The following is an 18,891-nucleotide window of genomic DNA, read 5'->3' as shown; positions in this document are numbered from 1 at the left end:
TCCTGAATCATGGTTAAAAGTAAGTTTCGGGGGCCTAATTGGGATTACCATTTGAGACAAATGTCATTGTCCTTTCCCTGTACCTCAGGAGAATTGAGAACTGCTGTCACAGTTAAATAAATCTTCAAAACTGTAAAGCAGGCTCTTTAAGCAAATTTCCAAAGTAATTACTCTATTGGTAACTTTGTTAGTTTTGAAAATGCAGTATCTTAGAATTATCAAGAGTGCCATCTTTGTCAGTTTGTTAGAAAAGGAGAAATATGAGGCAGAGCCTGGAAAATACCTGGTAGGTTTTGTGCGATGGTGACAGCTATTGACTTTGCTGCTTGGTATCAATGGGCATTTTCCCAAAATCACGTTGCGTAAAGTCCTGGGGGTTTGGCTGACATTAATTAGCACTGGGATTGTACGCTCTTTCACTGCTTCTGCATATAATGTTAATTTATGCTTGATAGATACCATCCACAATGGGGAGCTATGTACTACCTCAGTGGGAGTTTCACACCACCGGTCTCCTGACCTTCCCCTCCATGCCAGAGGGGCACATCTGCTGCCACATGCCTCGAGCAGTGATGAGTTCACTCCCCTCCACAGCTCCTCCGTTCAGCTGACTGTACAGAGCTGGGTGGAGCCAGGGAAATATTTATTTTTCGGTTGTGACTAATGCTGTTCTGATCACTGCTCTTGTTTAAGTCCTTGACATTTTGTCTTTTGTATTGGAACACTGAAGAGCTTACTTCAGACAGCTTTCTCACACCTTGCACTTCTCGCAGCTTCTCTCATTGTGTTCTTTCTCTACTTTTCTGATGTCTGTCTTGATGCTAAAAGGATATCCTCCATTCTTAATTCAGCACCCCTAGGCATCTCGTGTTTCCTCCTTAATTATGCAGATAAAGTCACATATAAGAAAATCTTCTAGCGTTCTCCTGCTCTGTGCTCTTGCACTTAGTGTCTTTTGAGCATGTACTTGGTCCCTGTACTACAAAACCAGAATCTCCAAATAGCATTGTTCTGATGTATATGTGATTTGGGGGAATACACATGATTTATTAAAGGGATATCATTAATATGCAGTGTAGGCAGTTCTGGGGGGAGTGGAGGAGAAAGAAATGTTTCAAGTGATCTGTGTAGATCCTTCACATCTTTTTTTAGTTTAAAAATTTCACATCATTCATAACTTCATTTCCAAATGCTTTACGATTTAATAATTTCCATATGCCACATGCAACTCTGTGAATCTCTTCTGTAGACATTACCTAATTCATTTTAAAATCATCTTGGAAACACTGAACCGAATTGTTCTGCATGCACCATTTATAAATAAATTTGCTATTAACTTGCTTTTCTTTCCTTTTTTTTTTTTTTTTCCTTCTGACCAGCTCATTATCTTTGTGCGTGTGTTGTATTACTTCTCTGCCAGAGTAAATGTCACCTTATACAGCACTGAGAACAGGAGCTTCTGAAGTAATGTTAAACAATATAGTTAGGGTTAGGGGAATTATGAAATGTCTCAACAGATCCTCCCTTCTGCTGCTGTTGAAAATACTCTGTTATAAACTTGCTGCCTCTTTTGTTGTTTAATTTGAGGATTGATGATTCTGTCTTTGCAGACTGTAACAGAGAAACACAAGCTAAATGTACCTGAAACAATGACCGAGGTCCTGGATGTTTCAGATGAAGAAGGTGAGCTACTTTAAGTTCCTATTCCATATCACCTATGCCACCTGTAACAGAGGTTTAGGATAGCTGCTTCCGTACATCTTCATTTTACAGTGCTTGAAATGATGATCTGTGTAATAGCATTTTTTAATGATGTAATCATTACGACATTTGAATAAGTATGCCAAAAATTGACCCAAACCAAAATGCAACTTCTTTTTTAGGAAAAAAAATAATAAATAAAAGCTTACTATCTTATCTGAACCAAATCAGCAAATGCAAACATTTCTCAACTTGACATTTCAAAATTTAAATGTAAAGCAGTCCCAAAGCTGGATTTGACCCTCCCATAAAGATGAATTTGAGCAGTAAAATTTTTGGATCACAGCCACTTATTTCAGATACACATATCTAGGAGTTCTGCTTAATTGGAAACATTCACGTAAGAAGATGCATAAGGTGGAAGGTGAGGACACTGTTCCCTAGAGGGAGTATTTGGCACACACAAATCACAGATGCATACAGCATGACATAAAGTAACAACATGCTAATAACTTTGGCACTTTGGTCCCAGACTTTATTGTGTGCACAGACGAGAGGCATATGTTGTATCGCTTAGCTAAGTCCCAAGAAAATTTCTGTGAACTTCTGTAGGGACTGATAGAGCACTGTGCTTTTAAACAGCACAGAGTTAAGGAAATAGCTTAAAAACATCCCTTTCTAAAAGTTCTTGAATGGCATCTTACAAATTTTAATCACTGGGGCAACAAATATATATACATGTACTTGCAAAAATTTTCTAAGTTCTTTTTGATAATCAGAAGTGTTAATTAATACTACAGTATCTTACATAAGTCATATTTTATGGTTACTATTCTTTTGTATAAATAGTTTATAGAGAGGTGGTAGCTTCAAAAAATCCAAGGGATTTAGGAACAAAAGTTCTTTTTTTCTTTTTTTACCATTTCTTCCTTTTTTTTTTTTTTCTTTTTCAAAGAACACAAATGCACTTGTGGTTTTAAATTGTTCTGGAAGTTACTCACATTCATATTCCTAAACTGCTTGTATTACTTTGCGAATTACACTGATAAATGAGTTACACTTGGGAAAATACTGTGTTTAGGCTCCAGATACTATTTTTTTTAAATGCTTGCAAAGCTGCAAGTCAAAGCAAACAAGTGTTTGTTTGTTTTATTTATTTTATATTCAAAATAAGCTATTTTCTGCTGCAAAATGATCACTTAAGTTCTTCGTGTCAGGCTTGTTAATGCTGTATTTTCTCTGTTTGAAGAACATCCAAATACTTGTATAATTATGATGACAAAAGACCTTTATATTACCTGTAGCCTTATGTTCATTTTGTTTCATTTTCCCCTATTCTCGTGAACTGCTGTTTAGCCATCTTTAAATCTGCAAAGCATAGTATGTTTATCTGCTTCTACGGGATTAATATTTAGGGTATTTCTTTTTCTCAAATCAATTTGTATGCTGAACAGCCTTTAAACACTCTGATGATGAACGCTTCAGTGATGGGGAAGTATATAGTTGCAGAGGTGCTGTTAGCAGAAATTCATGGAGTAAGATTTACAAACTTTCTCTTTTTGTTTAACTTGGTTTGTTTGTTTTATTTTTGTGCTGAAGCAACACAAATTTGCTTAAGCTGGGTGCCTAACACTGCTTTTTTTTGTTACTTATAAAGTGTGGCTGGGCTTGTGTGTCCTGGAAGGTGGGAGGAATAAGGGACGCCAGAAAATCCAAGATCTGTTACCTGTATCTCTAATTAGTTGGCAGAATTTCCCGTGGCCATCCAGCATGACTAATGCTCTCCGGTGCATTGAATTAACATTCTCTGCTTCCTGTTACCATCTGACACCTCCTGTTTGTCAATAGCCAGCCAATATGATACAGGTACTCGGGCACGTTGCCTCTCAGGGCTGCACTGAGCACTCACACCAGCAGTGCCTCTGTCTGTGATCCTGCTGCAGGTTGCTAAGCAGGTTGGCCACAATTAAAGCACCTCATGCCATTGTCCTTGTGAAAACAGCTTCTAGAGGCAAAATATTGAGGATGTTGAAAAAATGGCTAATGTGGATGGTAGTTATTAGAGGAACATGAAGTAGCTGGGGGCAGAAAGAGTGGAGAACTTTTAATAAAGAAGATGAACCTTTAGTGATTGTGTAGTCTTTATAAGTGGCTTGCAATAAAGTCTCTCTAATACTATGTTCTTGGCAGCTTTGAAGTGACATAGTATGTTCTGAAATAAATTAATGTGACATGGTAAACCTGCCAGCTGTAAGCATATAATGATAAAGTTGAACACAACAAAACTGCTGGAGCAAATAAATTCTTGATTGAGGTTCCATGGTGGAGCCTGTTCATCCCTGGTGGTTAAGTATTTTACATTTTGCCTGGAAAACAGTTATCTTGCATAATTAGTATACTGTTACAATAATAATACAGTATTCTTACTCCTAAAATCCAGTCTTGGCAGTATAAAGTAAAGGGCCGTATTGTCTGTCAAATATTTTGGCTTGGTATGTAAGTAATTCTTTAATTTTCATGCTTAGCACTAGCATTATTTAGAATTCTTTACGTTTTAGCATACCTTAAAAATCCTACTTCATCTGCTCAAGGCTTATTATGTGGGTCTAAATACGTGAGATACTCTGTGGCATTAATGAGCCTTTCCTGCTCTGTGACTGTGCAGTTTTATTTAGCAGTTTATTTATATACCACATAAATACACACATGCACATGTGTTTCTTACTGCTGCTTTCTTTGCTTGTAGTACTGCCAACCATGAGGAGTGTTTAAGGATAGTCATACATTGTTAAATCATTGTTCTGATATTGGGGGGAAAAAAAAAAAAAAAGGTTCAGAATGTGCTGCTCAGGATTACACTAGATTCCCACAGGCATAGATGTTAAGTGATGTGATTCCTGTAATACATATCCAAGCCAGCAGAAATGCTTTGTGTGCATACAGTCGAGCTATAAAAATGTGCATTTTTAAGCATGGTATCTGATTTTGCCATTTGTTTGTACTGTGACAAGTTTTAGTTCTGTTAAAGCTGTTGCCACGAAAGAAGCAATTTGCACTTGAGGTGTCCTTGCAGCAGAAATGGGCAAGTACTGCAGAGTAGCTTTTAAAATTTGAGTGAAATCTACAGAATTAGAGAAGTTAAGCACAGGCAAATGTTTGTGCTAGGACTAAGCCAGTGCAGACACACTACGAAATCTAGACTATTTTTTTCTCTCATATGTTAATATCATATTGAGGAGTATGTTGCTGTTCATCTCTTCTCATCTCTTATATTATTCTTGTGGCTAAAGAACTGTACAGACTGCTGATGATTTACCTTTGCGAATCCTATCTGAGACAGAACAGTAAGTGTAGCTCTGTACAGACCGGTCAGTAAGACAGGTTATCAAAGAGCTCTCACTTATGTCTGTTTGCACCTCTATCTGCAACTGTTTTCAACCCATTTACCTTTTATAAGGCTTCACTGTCTCTCTGAGAACAAGTTCTGGCTGCTGCAAGTTGTCATGGGTCTAAACCACACGTTTCCGTATCCTGCATTATGTCAGCACAAACGTTGCACCATGTGGTGAACCAGCCCTGAGAACTAATGTATCCAAAAATGAACCTTTGTTTGTTTTTACAAGCTGTTTCTCAGCCAGACTACTTTTGCAGGCAGAAGGGAATAGAAAAGGTGAAGTAGAAGGTGAGACACCATGGTAGTGGCAACATGCCCCTCAGATGGCTATCATAAAGGTCAGGTCACGCTGCACAGCCGTTAATGCTGAGACTTTCATTGCAAAGAAGGGTTAGACAAAAGTCAAGCAAACTGTCACCTGCCAGTAGTCAATGGAGTCTCAAAAATCAGATGGCATCACAATATCCAAAGAAAAAGCATCCTTATCATGAGAGTGCTTGTCTAAAAGTTGGTAGAGATTCACCCCAGCGCCTGGTTGAAACACAGGTTTTTTTTGTTTGTTTGTTTGTTTTTTGTTTTTTTTCAGAAATTTGTATTTCTTGAAAAAAAATCTAAAGGCCATAAAGGCATCTTAAAAAGAAAGACAGTAGGACTTTGAATTTGTTGAAATATTCATAAAAATGGAAAAAGCATCATCTCATGTCCTTAAATAATTAAAAATAAATATATGCTAATACCTATAGATGGTACTGCCCCTGGGTCAGATTGTTGCATTTTTCCTCTCACAGAGTTGCTCCTTTTTTTCCCTTTTAGTTGTCAGGCTTGATCAAAATTGATCAAAATTGTGATACTGCATCATTTAAATGTATCCATGGTAACAGTGTCTGCATAACAGTGGGGTTTGCTATCCCTTCATGGCTGTGCACCAGTGACAGTGGCATATCTGTATACTATTGCACTGCCTAAGGACAACAAAAATGTGATCTTAGATTCTAAAAAAAAACAAAAAAACAGTCTGCAGCTAATCCATACCCATTTACATCAGATTTATGATTTTTAAAAATATCCATTTTATGGATTAAAAGTAGACCATTTTTTTTCATTCTAGACAAAGTGTCAATGAACAGAACTTCCAAAGTTGCTTATTAAATCTGGTTCAGATACACATGATCGATGGAATCAGGCCAGAAGTTACTGCTTTGCAGATACACAGTCCTGTAGGGTTCAGGAATTTATTTCTCTACCACTGGTGATTCCTGAGTGACCCTGGCGAAGTCAGTGTAATTGTCTTGGACCAGTTGTTGAGTGGAATAATGATAAGCTGCTTTGCCTGGCCCTTTGGGACCATGGAAGAAAATGCTGCATGCATCTGTCTACCTGTCTGCGTAACTGCTTGTCTGGAACTAACAGACTGCCTCGTTGGTATTAGGAATATTGTTATTACAAAATGATAATGTGCTCTGATGCCCCAAAACATTATTTTGTCAAAGAGAACATTTTCTGTTTGTGGTAACTGCAGTTTGCACATTGATAAAAATACTGAATTCCACAATAGTGGCTCTAACAGCAGGAAACAATGCTAAAATGGAGCAGCAAGTACAGTAATGCTACTGTCATGTGTGAGAAACGAGCAATTAAATCTGGGCAGAATTCATTGATGTTGTACATGCACATCATTCCAATGAAATAGTGGCTTAATTAATGGAAGACTTAAGGAGTAATTTGCCTAATAAAACCTGGAATTTAAAGTTGAAGCCAGCAACTGTTCCTGGTAAGAATTCCATAAGGTGCTGTTAGTGCACGCTAAAACACTGTAAATTCAGAATAACACCACTGAATTCATTCACACTCTAAATTAAGCATCTTATAACTAGCGGTATAAAATATACCCAAAGACAGTTGATTTACAGAAGTAAATCAGAAGCTATGTATTGATAATTCAACTGAAAAAGGGAAAGAAACGTGCTCACAAAGAAATAGGAAGTGAGTATTAATTCTTAAAACTTTACTTACGAGAACCTGCACAGAAAATATGCCTATATCAATCCCATTTTTTTAATTAGTTTTTATGTTTTAGATGCCCTAAAAGATTTGTTTTACGGATGGTTTACGTTTACAGCTGGATCATTTTAACAAGGTCATCCATGATGATGGGAGTTGGTTCCCTGAAATTAGTTATACTTTATCTTTCTGCCTGAGCAAAAGGAGGATTTATAAAAGAAATTCTTAAAAGTGTCAGATATGCCAATGCCACAGCAAATGTGAAGAATGGTAGCCTTTTTTTTTTTTTCTGTGTTGTGTTAAAGTGAAAGGTTCTCAGTCTAATAGTTAGCTGCTCAATTTTTCTCTTATAGCTTTATTGACATTGTTGCTAGGATCCGTAAAGAAAAAAAATACAACAAAGGCTTACTTGAATTTTTCCACTGAAATCTTTCAGACAGAATATAGCTTTCATTTCTTTTTTTATATCTGGTATTGTCATTACAAAGAAATTAGACCTATTTTTATTGGGATAGAATTTGCTAAAGATTCCTCACTTGTCAACATTTTAGTAGTGAAAAATAGGAGATTGTGGGTAGGCTGCAAAAATTCTGGCAAGTTTTAGAGAAACTGATGTTCTTCATTTGCTTCAGTGTTGTTGACAAAAAATAGAATTGACCAGATTAGCAATAATAAATGATGTCAGTGAAATCCGTAGGCATGATCAAAAGTACAAACACATTTGTTTGTGCACAGAAGGAATAAAGCATGTGCATGACCAGGAGACACTACGGTATTTACTTACACATTCTGTCCTAAATGGTTACTTTATGAGCAGTGTTGAGCCTTGCATTATTTTCTGCAGAGATCGAGGTTACATGGGGAGCTACAACAGATTGTTCATTCAAGCAAATCAAATCACATGTTAAAAAGGGGAAGTGTATTTTTGACTAGTCATACCCATCTGATCGGAAGATGTCTTCAAAGCTACTGGATGTTATTCCTACTTCTGGATGGTTAAAAAAAAAGTATGCTTTTGCATTTGCATTAACCTTAATTAGCTGAAGATTGTCCCAATCAGAGGAATGTTACCCACTCCTTGCACAGCAGGTATTTCGGGCAGTTGTTCCCTCGGGAACAACATGGCTGTGACTTGTGTGTCCGTATATAACATTTTATAAATCTTATAAAAAGTGCTACGTGAAAGAGAGGTACTTGCCATGCAAATTTCGTAAAGGCAAAATTAGTAAGTAATTTGTATCCTTGGTAAGAAGGAAAAGACCATTTCCCCATGGTTTTCACATGAACAAGTGCAGAATCGTGGTGAAGGTTTGTTCTGAGTCACAGATGTCTGTACAGCTAGAGCAAACTTCCCTTGCTTAGTGCCCCATGTAAGTGTTTCATATTGAGAGGAAATTTCTTATTTCGTAGATAACACTTACCTGATTTAAAGTGAATTTTCTTCTTCCGTGAGAATAAAGCACCATTCTGGGGGGGAACAAAAAGCTGAATCAGTTCTCCAGCACCTTCCCCAATGTGTTCTTTTAATGACATTTCCTGCCCAGAAATCTCTGAGGGATCTGCTTTATTGCTCCTCTTGAAGCCATGCAAGGCACTCATTCAAGTCCCAGGCTGCCCGTACATCCCATGGCAGCCCCACCACACCCCAGACTTGTCAGCATGCCAGTTAATATGTGTGACCTTCCAAGGTTTCTGTGACTTAGAGAGGCAGGAATAGCTTGTCCTGCTCCAGTTCTAGAAAGGTAGTGCTTTTCTTCTTTGTTACCTAGATCCAACTTAGCAGCTTTATAAATAGCACAGCTGTTACCTCTTGCATTTCAGGGAAACTCCTCCTGTGGGGGAGCCATTAAATAGAGGAGCGACTTCAGGGAACTGGAGGTGGCCGAGAGAAGTGTCAGAGAAACTGTGTTATGCATCTCTGTTGAGATGCTTACATCAGGACTTACATATTGCAGTAAAAAATCACGCTTACCATAGCTGTCCCTTCTCCATCTGTGACTTCTAAGAAGCAGCAACGTATGCGGGGAGCTGTAGACTTATCTGCATGTAGCAGAGAAAACAGTAATTTTGGCAATCTCACACGGCTGTGTCTGGCTTTAAAAACATCTCTTAAAGGCAATTTCTGGCAGTTTCTATCACAGCCCTCCTTCTTTCGTTTTTTAACCTTTTCCTACATTTTCTGTATGTTTTGTTAGAAACAGATCCAAAGGAACTCTCCTGCAGAAATTGCCTTAAATAGCAGGAGGGCACTGAGGGAACAGCCCCAGTCACTGCTTCCCCAAAAGAGTTGATGCTGTAGGTGTGTATCCAGAGCGTGGTGGTATAAAATGTAAAGCTGCTTATCTGATCTAGCATTTGCACGGTTCCCTGTGACAGTAAGGAGGATATTATTATTATTATTATTATTATTATTATTATTATTATTATTATTATTATTATATTTATATTTATATTTATATTTATATTTATATAATATTATTGTAAAATAATAATTGTAAAGAAATAATTTGTAAAGAAATAATATGTGACCAGCATAAATGGAAAAACAAAAGATGGGTGAGAGTCATCATACAACATTGCTGACTTGAGCAAAAATTTGATTAGTTGTGGATTTTTGTGAGCTGGCTGTTTGAGTCTGTTTAATGCAATCTCTGAAAACAGCTCTGTGTAGCTCTTACAGTGACTGGCAATGGTATTTACTCAGCTCCCTGATCTAGGCGAGGAGAAAAACCTCCAGGCAGCTGTATTTTGAAAGGGCTGGTGAAGGGAAGGTTCTTCTTCATGCTGGGTGTGCTTTTTGTGTCCTGCCTGCCTAGCTGTGCTGATTGCTCCTCGTGTTTCATGGTGGTGTGAGGCTCCATCAAGCTGCCTCAGTCGCTGTGGCTGTCGTGCATCTGAGCAGCTGTGTTTGCACAGCTCAGTACTCCAGTACACATGGATTCGCCAGCACAAGAACCTCCGAGCTGTGCTTCGCTGCTTAAAGTAGTTATGCCCTTGGTTGGCTTGGTTAAGACAAAGATTTAAGACCAACAGAGCAACCATTTAATGTAGTTCTCACTTGCCCATTACTTGTTTCTTTATTGGGCCTTCCCCGCCTTAAGCATAGTGTCTAAGTCCTAAAGCTTACTGAATTTTCAGGTTCTGATTCTCAGATTTACTGTCTCTTTTTTTCCACCTCTACAGCCTGGTTTCTTCTCTCCTTTCCTTGTCTTTACTCACCTTGGATCCGGTGCTTCAAAGTGTACTAACTGTACAAAACGTATGATTTTGGGAGCGTGGGGTGCTTGCATTTTGTTGCAAGGCATTCGTTTGACCACTGGAAACAGATTAATGGACTAACTGGATCACTGGTGAGAGTGCAGTGGGACCGTGACACTTTGTGTGTTATGGCAAAGCTGCCCGTTGTATTGGGAACTATTGGCACTCTGCAAAATAAAAATAATAGCAGCAGCAAGTGCAGGAACTCAAATATTTGCCATTTTTCATTTAATACTAAATATAGATTCCTAGGGTTGGAGATTTTTTGTTTGACTTCTGTTGTTCGAGCGTCCTTTCCAGTAAATCCCCAGTGTTTCTTTTAGAAGAGTCCAGCTGATCAGTATTTCTGTCTGTGTATTGTCCTTCTGTTCATAACTCCCTAGAGGAGATGACATTGTTCAGAAAGTCAGATTTGGACAAAATCTTTAGAGATATTTGAGAGATGAGCAGTGGCAGGGATGAAAATGGAAATTGGAATATTTTGCACTGGAAATCTGGTAAGATCAATGTAAAGGGCTATGTGTGTCATGAACTGCTTAGTAAGTGGAGAAAACAAGGCTGCCACTACATTGGTGGGGAATGTGAATGAAGCATTTCCAGCATGATTAAAAGGGGCCATTTCTTGTACTGCTACAAAACTGCCATCCAGTAAAATGTGCTGTATAAAGAAGCTCATGGTCAGCTGAATGTGTAATTTCTTCTCAGCAGATAACAAATCTGTGTATGTTTTTGTACAAATTGCAGCACAATGAGTTGGCTGAGATTCAGAAGTAGAGCTGTGTGAGATATTTTAATGACAACACTGAGATATTTTAATGACAACGCAGTGTTACTGGCAGGATGAATGAGTGCTTCTTACACAGACTTAAAATAATTCCCGTTGTATATGTGCAGTTGCCCTGCAGACCTGACGTTAAGACTCTCGGGTAACCACAGTTGTACGAAGAGTTATGGGTCTGCACAATTATTTATATTTATACTTAAACACTTTTTTTTTTTTTCATATACTAGGCCATGCAGTTTTTTTTTAGGAGTTTTGGTTTCATTCAGTGAAGAAGGAAGGCCACGGGGCTTTGTGGGGAGTGATATTAACTTCTCGTTGCCTCACTCAGGACTAGTACACTAGCAAGTAAGCTGCATTACCAACAGATAAATGTTCTGAAGGCATCATGAACAAAGGCTGAGAGAGCTGGTGATGTTTAACCTGAAGAAGAGAAGGCTCCACGGAGACCTTATTGTGGCTTTACAGTACTTAAGGGGGCTTATAAAAAAGATGAAGAGCAAATTTCGCTTGGTCAGATAATGACAGGACAAGGGGGAATGGTTTTAAACTAAAAGAAGGGAGATTTATGTCAGAGCTTAGGAGGAAATTCCTCGCTCAGAGAGTGGTGAGGCCCTGGCACAGGCTGCCCAGAGAAGCTGTGGATGCCCCATCCCTGGAGGTGTTCGAGGCCAGGCTGGATGAGGCCCTGGGCAACCTGACCTAGTGAGATGTGTCCCTGCCCACGGCCGGGGTTAGAACTGGATGGTCTCTAAGGTCCCTTCCAACAGAGCCATTCTGTGATTCATGTATACTCCTACTGCTGCTTACAGATGTTCACATCATACAGAACTGCGAGTGTTACTTAGACCCATTATTGACAACTCTTAGATGAGAAGCCAAAGTTGAAATAAGAGCAGAGATTGGATTTTTTAAAGGATGTGGGTGTGATGGAAGTGGTGAAGATTTCGCCTTTGTTTCTGTTATAGCTGGAATGTCCGGCATGATTACCAGTATCTAGTTATTCACAATATAACTTGATATTCCTTTTATTGTTTGATTAACATCATTGCCTTTAATATCTTCCAAGTTTTCACTAAGCCCTCTGCTTTATAATTTGACATTCCCAGGAAACAGGAGGCATCATCTGTCAGAAGGCAGGAAACATGCCATGATTAAATGCATTTCATTGTTTTCTGTGAAACTGTGCCCAGTTTCCCCCTCTTAATGTGGGCAGATGGAATTTTCGAGAGCTGTTGTTTTTAAACTGAAAAGCTTTAGGGCTCACTTTTATATATAATACTTGTGTACACACATAAAAAATATCTTTAAAATCCCCAAACTGACGTGTTTTTTGGTGAAAAAAATAAAAATGATTTATTTATTAGCTGAAACATCAAGCTAGACAAACTAACTTGATTTGTTTTATGAAAACAAATACCAAGTTTTCTTCCTTTAGGAGCGAGCACCACTCATGTACTTTGTCGTGCTAAGATTTTGCAGGGAAAAGAGAAGGGTGCTCTACTAGAAATAGCAGCGGTAGCATTAATTGTTTTTGGCAGCCTTGCTTTGTTAGCTCTTCAGATCACACAGGAGGCAACTGTCCTGATGCCCAAAGAATTCTGTTTGTAACAGCGCAGAAACCACTTGTCTAACCCTTGCAATCCTTTGTGTTTCTGAGCATATCAGGGTGAATTCCTGCAGCTGGGATGTGTAGCTGCTGATTATTGCTCCTGTATGAAAGCTGCAGTCTTCTTCACGTAACTAACAGGAGCTTCAGGTTCTTGCCAGTGCAGCTGAGAAAATGAGAAAAACTGAGCACATTGATGGCCAGCCTGGGGTCCTGTTGTGTGCTTCTGTGGGCCACACCAGGCTGCTGGCAGGCTCACCCTAACCAGTGCAAAAGTGGCTGGAATACTTAACGTCTCCTTGAATAAACTGTGGAGAGAAACTGTCTTGCAAACAGGAATGAAAAGAAACACCTACATGCTGCTTGGCAATTGAAGCTGTTTTGTTTGTCTGCCAGCAAAAGCAAATACTGACTTCATATAGACAGAATTTCCTTGGGAAAATCATTTTGGGCCTGAAATTTCAAGTTATATGTGCAAAAAGGTTACTGGATCAAATAACCAATTATCATTTAGGCTTTGATTCATTGTGATTTTGGATTAACAATCAGTATCATCTACATATGTGAATTTATTTCCAGATTCTGGATATGGCCATGTTTTAGAAATAATAATCTTTTGCATATCACAGAATGATGTTGGAACTTGGGTGAGATGTCCTCATATGAAGAGGTATTTGGACAATGGAGAGTTTGAATTAGGATTTGCAACTGCCAGGCATAAGTCTAGAGAAAACACTTTTTCAGGTGAAAACATGTAGCATGCAGTCAAATATATGGCAATATTTAATCTTAAGCTTCCCAGTTGTGATACAACATACCTGTGACTAGAGAGCTAAAAAAGATGAAGTGGTGGACAGACCATGCTTTACAGAATAGCAAAGAAATTTGCCCCTTGACAGTACGTGCAACAGCAAAAAATAGATTAAATACGATTGTTTATTCACCCTTATTTATTTTAATTTCCTTTAATCCTGCTTGATGTGCTAGCTTTATTAAATACATTAATTGCTTGTGGATTGCAGTGTTTCCTGAGTGGGAAATGCCTTCCTGTAATTGTGCCATTCAGTTGTTGATCCCCATGTGCAAATGAAATCAAACGTGTGTGTGCTTATCTCTGTCCCTTCTGTGTTTGGTTTAAAGGTGATGATACAATGACAGGAGATGGAGGAGAGTACCTTAGGCCAGAAGACCTCAAAGAACTCGGAGATGACTCTTTACCAAGCAGCCAGTTCTTGGATGGTATGAACTACCTGAGGTACAGCTTGGAAGGAGGGCGATCTGACAGGTATTTGCCTGGACACGTGTTTTCTTATGGCAGTTCTACACACATTTTGTTGTAAGTGTTTGAAATTCCTTTCTCAGTGTCTCTAAATCAAGGGAGACATGGGATGCACTTGTCAAGATTTCTTCATTAGATAGGTCAGTGTGCCAGTCGCCACTTCGGAGGAGAAGGTGTGGTCAGGAGGAATATCTCCTAACCAGTCCAGAAACGAATACATCTGGCACTAATACTGTACTCAGAATCTAGAGAAGAATTTGTTTCTAATTCTTGAAAAAGCATGCCTTGCTTTATTGCCCTTGTGGTCAGGCAAAGGAAGAAGAGTCTAGCTGTGTATGGAAAGGGCTCACGAATCATCCCAATCTCCTGCCATGAGTGAGGGAATGGGTGGGTGGACAGGGTCTTTTAGCAATAGGTGAGCTGACTTTTTGGAGCAGTTCACGGGGAACTGAGATTCATTAAAAACAAACAATCAAACAAAAAACAACAACAAAAACCTTGGGATCTTGGCAACAGAAAGTATTTGTAGTGTGAAAGTATTTGAAAACTTCGTTTTCCAGTCTTGATTGTTATTCTGGCAGCATTTCTGAAGCTCAGTGGAATCAGTTGGATCCGTTCTGTTTACTTCAGTAGGCTGTGAATTGCTCCTGGAACAAAAGATGTCAGGAAACAGTTTAGTTTGCTTCACAGCATGTGTAAATCTCTCATCACTGAGGTCTTATAAACTCGGAGTCTTTGTTGGTTTTTAGACAGCTCCAGTGAATCTACTGAAAACAAAGTGACTGTGTTGCTTTTGAGTCTCAGAAGATGTTTATGAACTGCATCAGAGTGCTTAAAAATCAAACCCTTTTATTACGCTTTTTCAATGGTAACAACGTGTTTTTTTTTTTTTTTAAGATGTTGTATGGAAGTGATTGTGCTGGCAAGTGTTAAGTCAGTTTTTGCTCTCACTTAGAATAATTTAACTTTTAAACACTGTCAATGGATTTCAGTAGATTTTCACAGCCATATAATTGATGTGTCCTATTTTGTGTTTTATGAAAGTGATTTCACATTATTTATCAGACATGGTTATATTGAAATGAAGCAAAATGATAAAGGCAGAAAGAATGAAAAAAAGGACATTTTCTAACTCCATGTGTCATTTTCTGTCACCATCAGGTTACTGGTTGTAAGAATTTTCAGACTGCTTGCATTAGTTTGGTTTTGCTTGTGATTTTCATTGCATCACACTGATGTTGGTTTTTCAAGAAATTCAGCAAAGCAAAATAATGTTAGCAGCCTGTACTCACATAACTTTATGCATTAAACAATTTGATTTGAAAACATACATATTTTTTTCTGTTGTAACCATCTTCCCTATTTATTTTATTTCTCTCTCCCCTTCATTCTTTTTCATATGCTTTCATAGCACCATGCCCAGGTAGGTATTACATAGCATGAAAACGTCGTCTCTATATCCTTTCATGGCACTTGTCTCTCTTCATCCATTTTGGAGGCCTGCTGTGGGGCTGGAATGTTGACCTTAAGAACCAAACGAAACACGTTGTTGGAGGTGGTTGTAGTCTTAAATGAGTTTGTATGCAAAGGTAAATAAAGGTATCACGGTACTGTCTGTCTAGGAAGGTCACAGTGTGATGTAGCCACTGTCCCAGAGAAACTTCCCTGAAGCTACGCGAGATTGATCGCAACTGGTAGCTGTCCTCCTGTCATCGTGCTGCTGGGAAAGTCAGCTGCTCTCATTGTTATGTGGAGAAACAGGGGTAGAATAAAAAAAAAACAATAGAATTGTGAAACACCTTATGCTTCCCACAGTGACAGATACACTCACCTGGGCTAGAGATTGCCAGATCTCTGACTCGGCTGGAAAGTGGATGCGTACAATGTGGTCCTCTAGTCAACCAGATTAGAAACTTGGTTAGAGTTTGCTGCTTTTCTGGGCTTTGTGCAGCATTTAGGACAGGTGATGTTGCATGCCTGTGCGTTACCTAACACAGGCAAGACACTCTTCTGTTGGGAGCTTTGCAGGGCTGCTGGGTTCCACAGTTCAAAGAGGAGAGTGTTATTGATCACAAGCTCCGGGGCTGAGATTTATCAGCCGGATTGGGAAAGAATCTGCACTTAGGCAGTAGTGTCACTGGTTACTCAGGGTCATATTTTAATAATAAAAAATAATAAACAGTTGGTTCTGTCCAACAGCACTACAGTTCCATAACTGGGCTGTTATTTCAGTCAGCGTCTCTGTTCCTAAATCTCAGAAGCACCTGAACTGCTGGTTAGCTCTCCGTGTAGCTGGTACAGTGCACAGAAGAGGGGCAGCAGCATCTGAACTAGTTTTGAAATAAAGTGTAGTAAAAAAATAAAGTAATTTGGTACAGACCTTAGTCGTGCTTGTGCACACCTTGTCTGTTGAAGAAGTCCATGCTGTGAGTGCATTGAGTGTGTACTGGAGCACACACAGGTGTGCCACGTACTGGATACGTTCTGGCCGTGGTGGTGGCAGTAATGCCAGGTACCTGCAGGAGAATACTGACAACATCACCATACAGTAAAACAGCCAAATCTAGGACATACTTCTGGTCATTTAGTCCCTGTCCAGGACATGGCATTAGCTGAATGGCAGAACCTACAACCTGGATGGTGAACTTCTTGCAAGCATTGCATGGCACAGCAAAGCAGTGCTGAAAGTGTTGAGTATTAAAAGTGATGAAGTGTAATGATGGCAAATGGGGTCTGCTACTGGAGCTCGCTTTCCACCCAAAGAACAAATGTTCACCAAAGTACTGTTGTTATGAGTAAACTACATGTACTCTGCCTGCTTAGTTCACCCTGAAATGTTTAACCAGAGTATCCTTCTGTCAAGAGTTCCTGTCATAGTTTTTTTCTGAAATCATTATATGAAAACAGGGTGAACTACTTGAAATCAAAATAAGTTTTATTGTTTGTTTTAATGGAATCAGAGTTTTATTCCAGAAGTGAGCGATCCCAATAATATAAATACCAGCCTTACATGTCTGGGTGAAAGACATTTCATGACATGTGAGATTACGTGGTTGTGTTTTTTTTTTTCTTTTCTCAAGACTTTTCTAACATTGATACTTGTGTAATCCTTACCTTTGCTTTCAGTTTTGTGCAATCCATCTGTTATGCTAAACAGGCATAACAATGGCATTGATCATTCTTCATTGTAATATATTTCTATTAATGAGGTTATAATTTGCTTTTAAAAATGGATCAAAAATTATTAAGTGAATTTAGCTATTGTTTAAAAAGGCTGATTGGTCTGAATCAGATACTAAAATCTGATTTCCATCAAGATCTGCATTTAAAGTACTCGAATCTCATGTCCACAACATAATCGTGATATTTTTATTGCCAACTACTGAAAAATTAATTATCCTTAAAAAATCTGCATGTCTAGATAAATGGCCTACTGTTCTGATCCCGCGTGTTAGTCATTATGAGTACTACGCATGGGTGCGTAAGCCATGAGAATAAAACTGCTTCCTTCAGTTCCATGTGCTGCCTTCCTCAGGGTACAGAACAACATCACAGAGAGCACGTACAACATCTGAAGGTGGCTCATATGTTTTTAAAGGTCACTATTGTAGTACTGCTGCTAGTAAATACTTATAAAGGACAAAACTCGTGAGATTTGGTAGCAGGAACCCCATTTACCTCAATATGTCCTTCTGTGGTGTCTTGTCTTTTTGGCTTTTTGCTCCTGGATGCTGCAGTTAAATTCTGAGCCTGTGCTTGGAAGCAGCTTATTTATTGCCTTGCATCCCTCATTGCTACAGCAACCAATGCTCTGTAGAGCTGCGTGTACTCACAGAGAAAACAGTGCTGACATTCGGACTGCTGCTCGAGAGATGCTGTTGGCATACAGAGGAAGAACCTTGTGTCGCACGGGAGCTTGTGGCTGGCCACAATTCACCTTGCTGTGTGTATCTTCCAGGGGACGGGATCAAGCCTTACGTGTTTACAGTTTTAATGGGAGAGAGTAGGCAATTGTCATTTCAGCTTTTCTTCGGGTGTTAGCATTCTGTTTTCTGTAGTAATTTGTTTGCATTATGGAGCAGGTGAGAAAACTCCTCCAAAGAGCCTTACTGAAAAGGAACTCATGCTCCTTGCAATAAGGAAATGATCATGCCAGAAAGCCATTTGTGAATATAAACTGTCACCTAGACTCATCTCCAGGTTCTGTGTTTGGGGCAAACAAAAGTCAGCCAAAAGACTTCATGGCCCTTGGTCAGAAAGGTGGCATACTGGATTTGTAAAGCTGTTTTTCCCCCCATGACTATTACATACTCCCCCTGGAAGCTGCATGATATTGCTAATAGCACGCTTTTTTTCATTCTCCCACTCGTTCTCTCATCACACCTTTCCAACATCATCTGTACTGCTGATCCATTGCTATGGCATCCTACCAACCTACCAGCCTGCGGTCCTTCAGTTCAGACAGGTCTCACACGCTGAGCCATGCCTCCTACCTGAGGGACAGTGCCATGATCGATGACACGGTTGTAATCCCCAGCCAGCAGGTAAGCGGTCTCTTTACTTCACTCACCAGTTGGACAAATATGGAAACATAAAAAGATTGCTGTTTGGATTGTAGTAATGATGCCGTGTAGTGCATGCTGCTTGTCTAGTGTAATACAAAGCTCTTTAATTTCAGTTGATATTTAATGGCAGATTGTACTATATGCAATATGAAACTATTCTAAGATAAATGGCTATGCTGAGTGAATGTAGTACGTGATCTCTCTTTATAATGTTCTCCATTTTAACTTATTTTCGAATGATACTAATAGCCATTGGGTCAAATATTCAGGCGGTCTTACGAACTGGAGGGCATTGTCCTCAAA

At 39.1% G+C, this 18,891-nt stretch overlaps 1 protein-coding gene across 50 annotated transcripts in view; it reads left to right on the top strand.

The window, feature by feature from the left end:
* ANK2 (ankyrin 2) overlaps positions 1-18,891 on the top strand; it is a 332,755-nt gene that overhangs the window by 256,207 nt on the left and 57,657 nt on the right. For 28 of the 50 annotated variants that reach the window (XM_072036850.1, XM_072036851.1, XM_072036849.1 and 25 more), the window contains 4 exons: positions 1,611-1,683; positions 3,156-3,236; positions 13,885-14,029; positions 18,465-18,567. In XM_072036850.1, coding sequence (XP_071892951.1) covers positions 1,611-1,683; positions 3,156-3,236; positions 13,885-14,029; positions 18,465-18,567 — 402 coding nt within the window. The remainder of the gene's footprint in view (positions 1-1,610; positions 1,684-3,155; positions 3,237-13,884; positions 14,030-18,464; positions 18,568-18,891) is intronic. The other 22 variants (XM_072036838.1, XM_072036847.1, XM_072036839.1 and 19 more) reach the window with 1 other exon arrangement.

The sequence above is a fragment of the Anas platyrhynchos genome, chromosome 4 (assembly GCF_047663525.1).
Source record: "Anas platyrhynchos isolate ZD024472 breed Pekin duck chromosome 4, IASCAAS_PekinDuck_T2T, whole genome shotgun sequence".
Taxonomy (NCBI): domain Eukaryota; kingdom Metazoa; phylum Chordata; class Aves; order Anseriformes; family Anatidae; genus Anas; species Anas platyrhynchos.
Note: the sequence above shows the minus strand (reverse complement) of the source record. Positions and strands in the feature narration are given on the sequence as shown.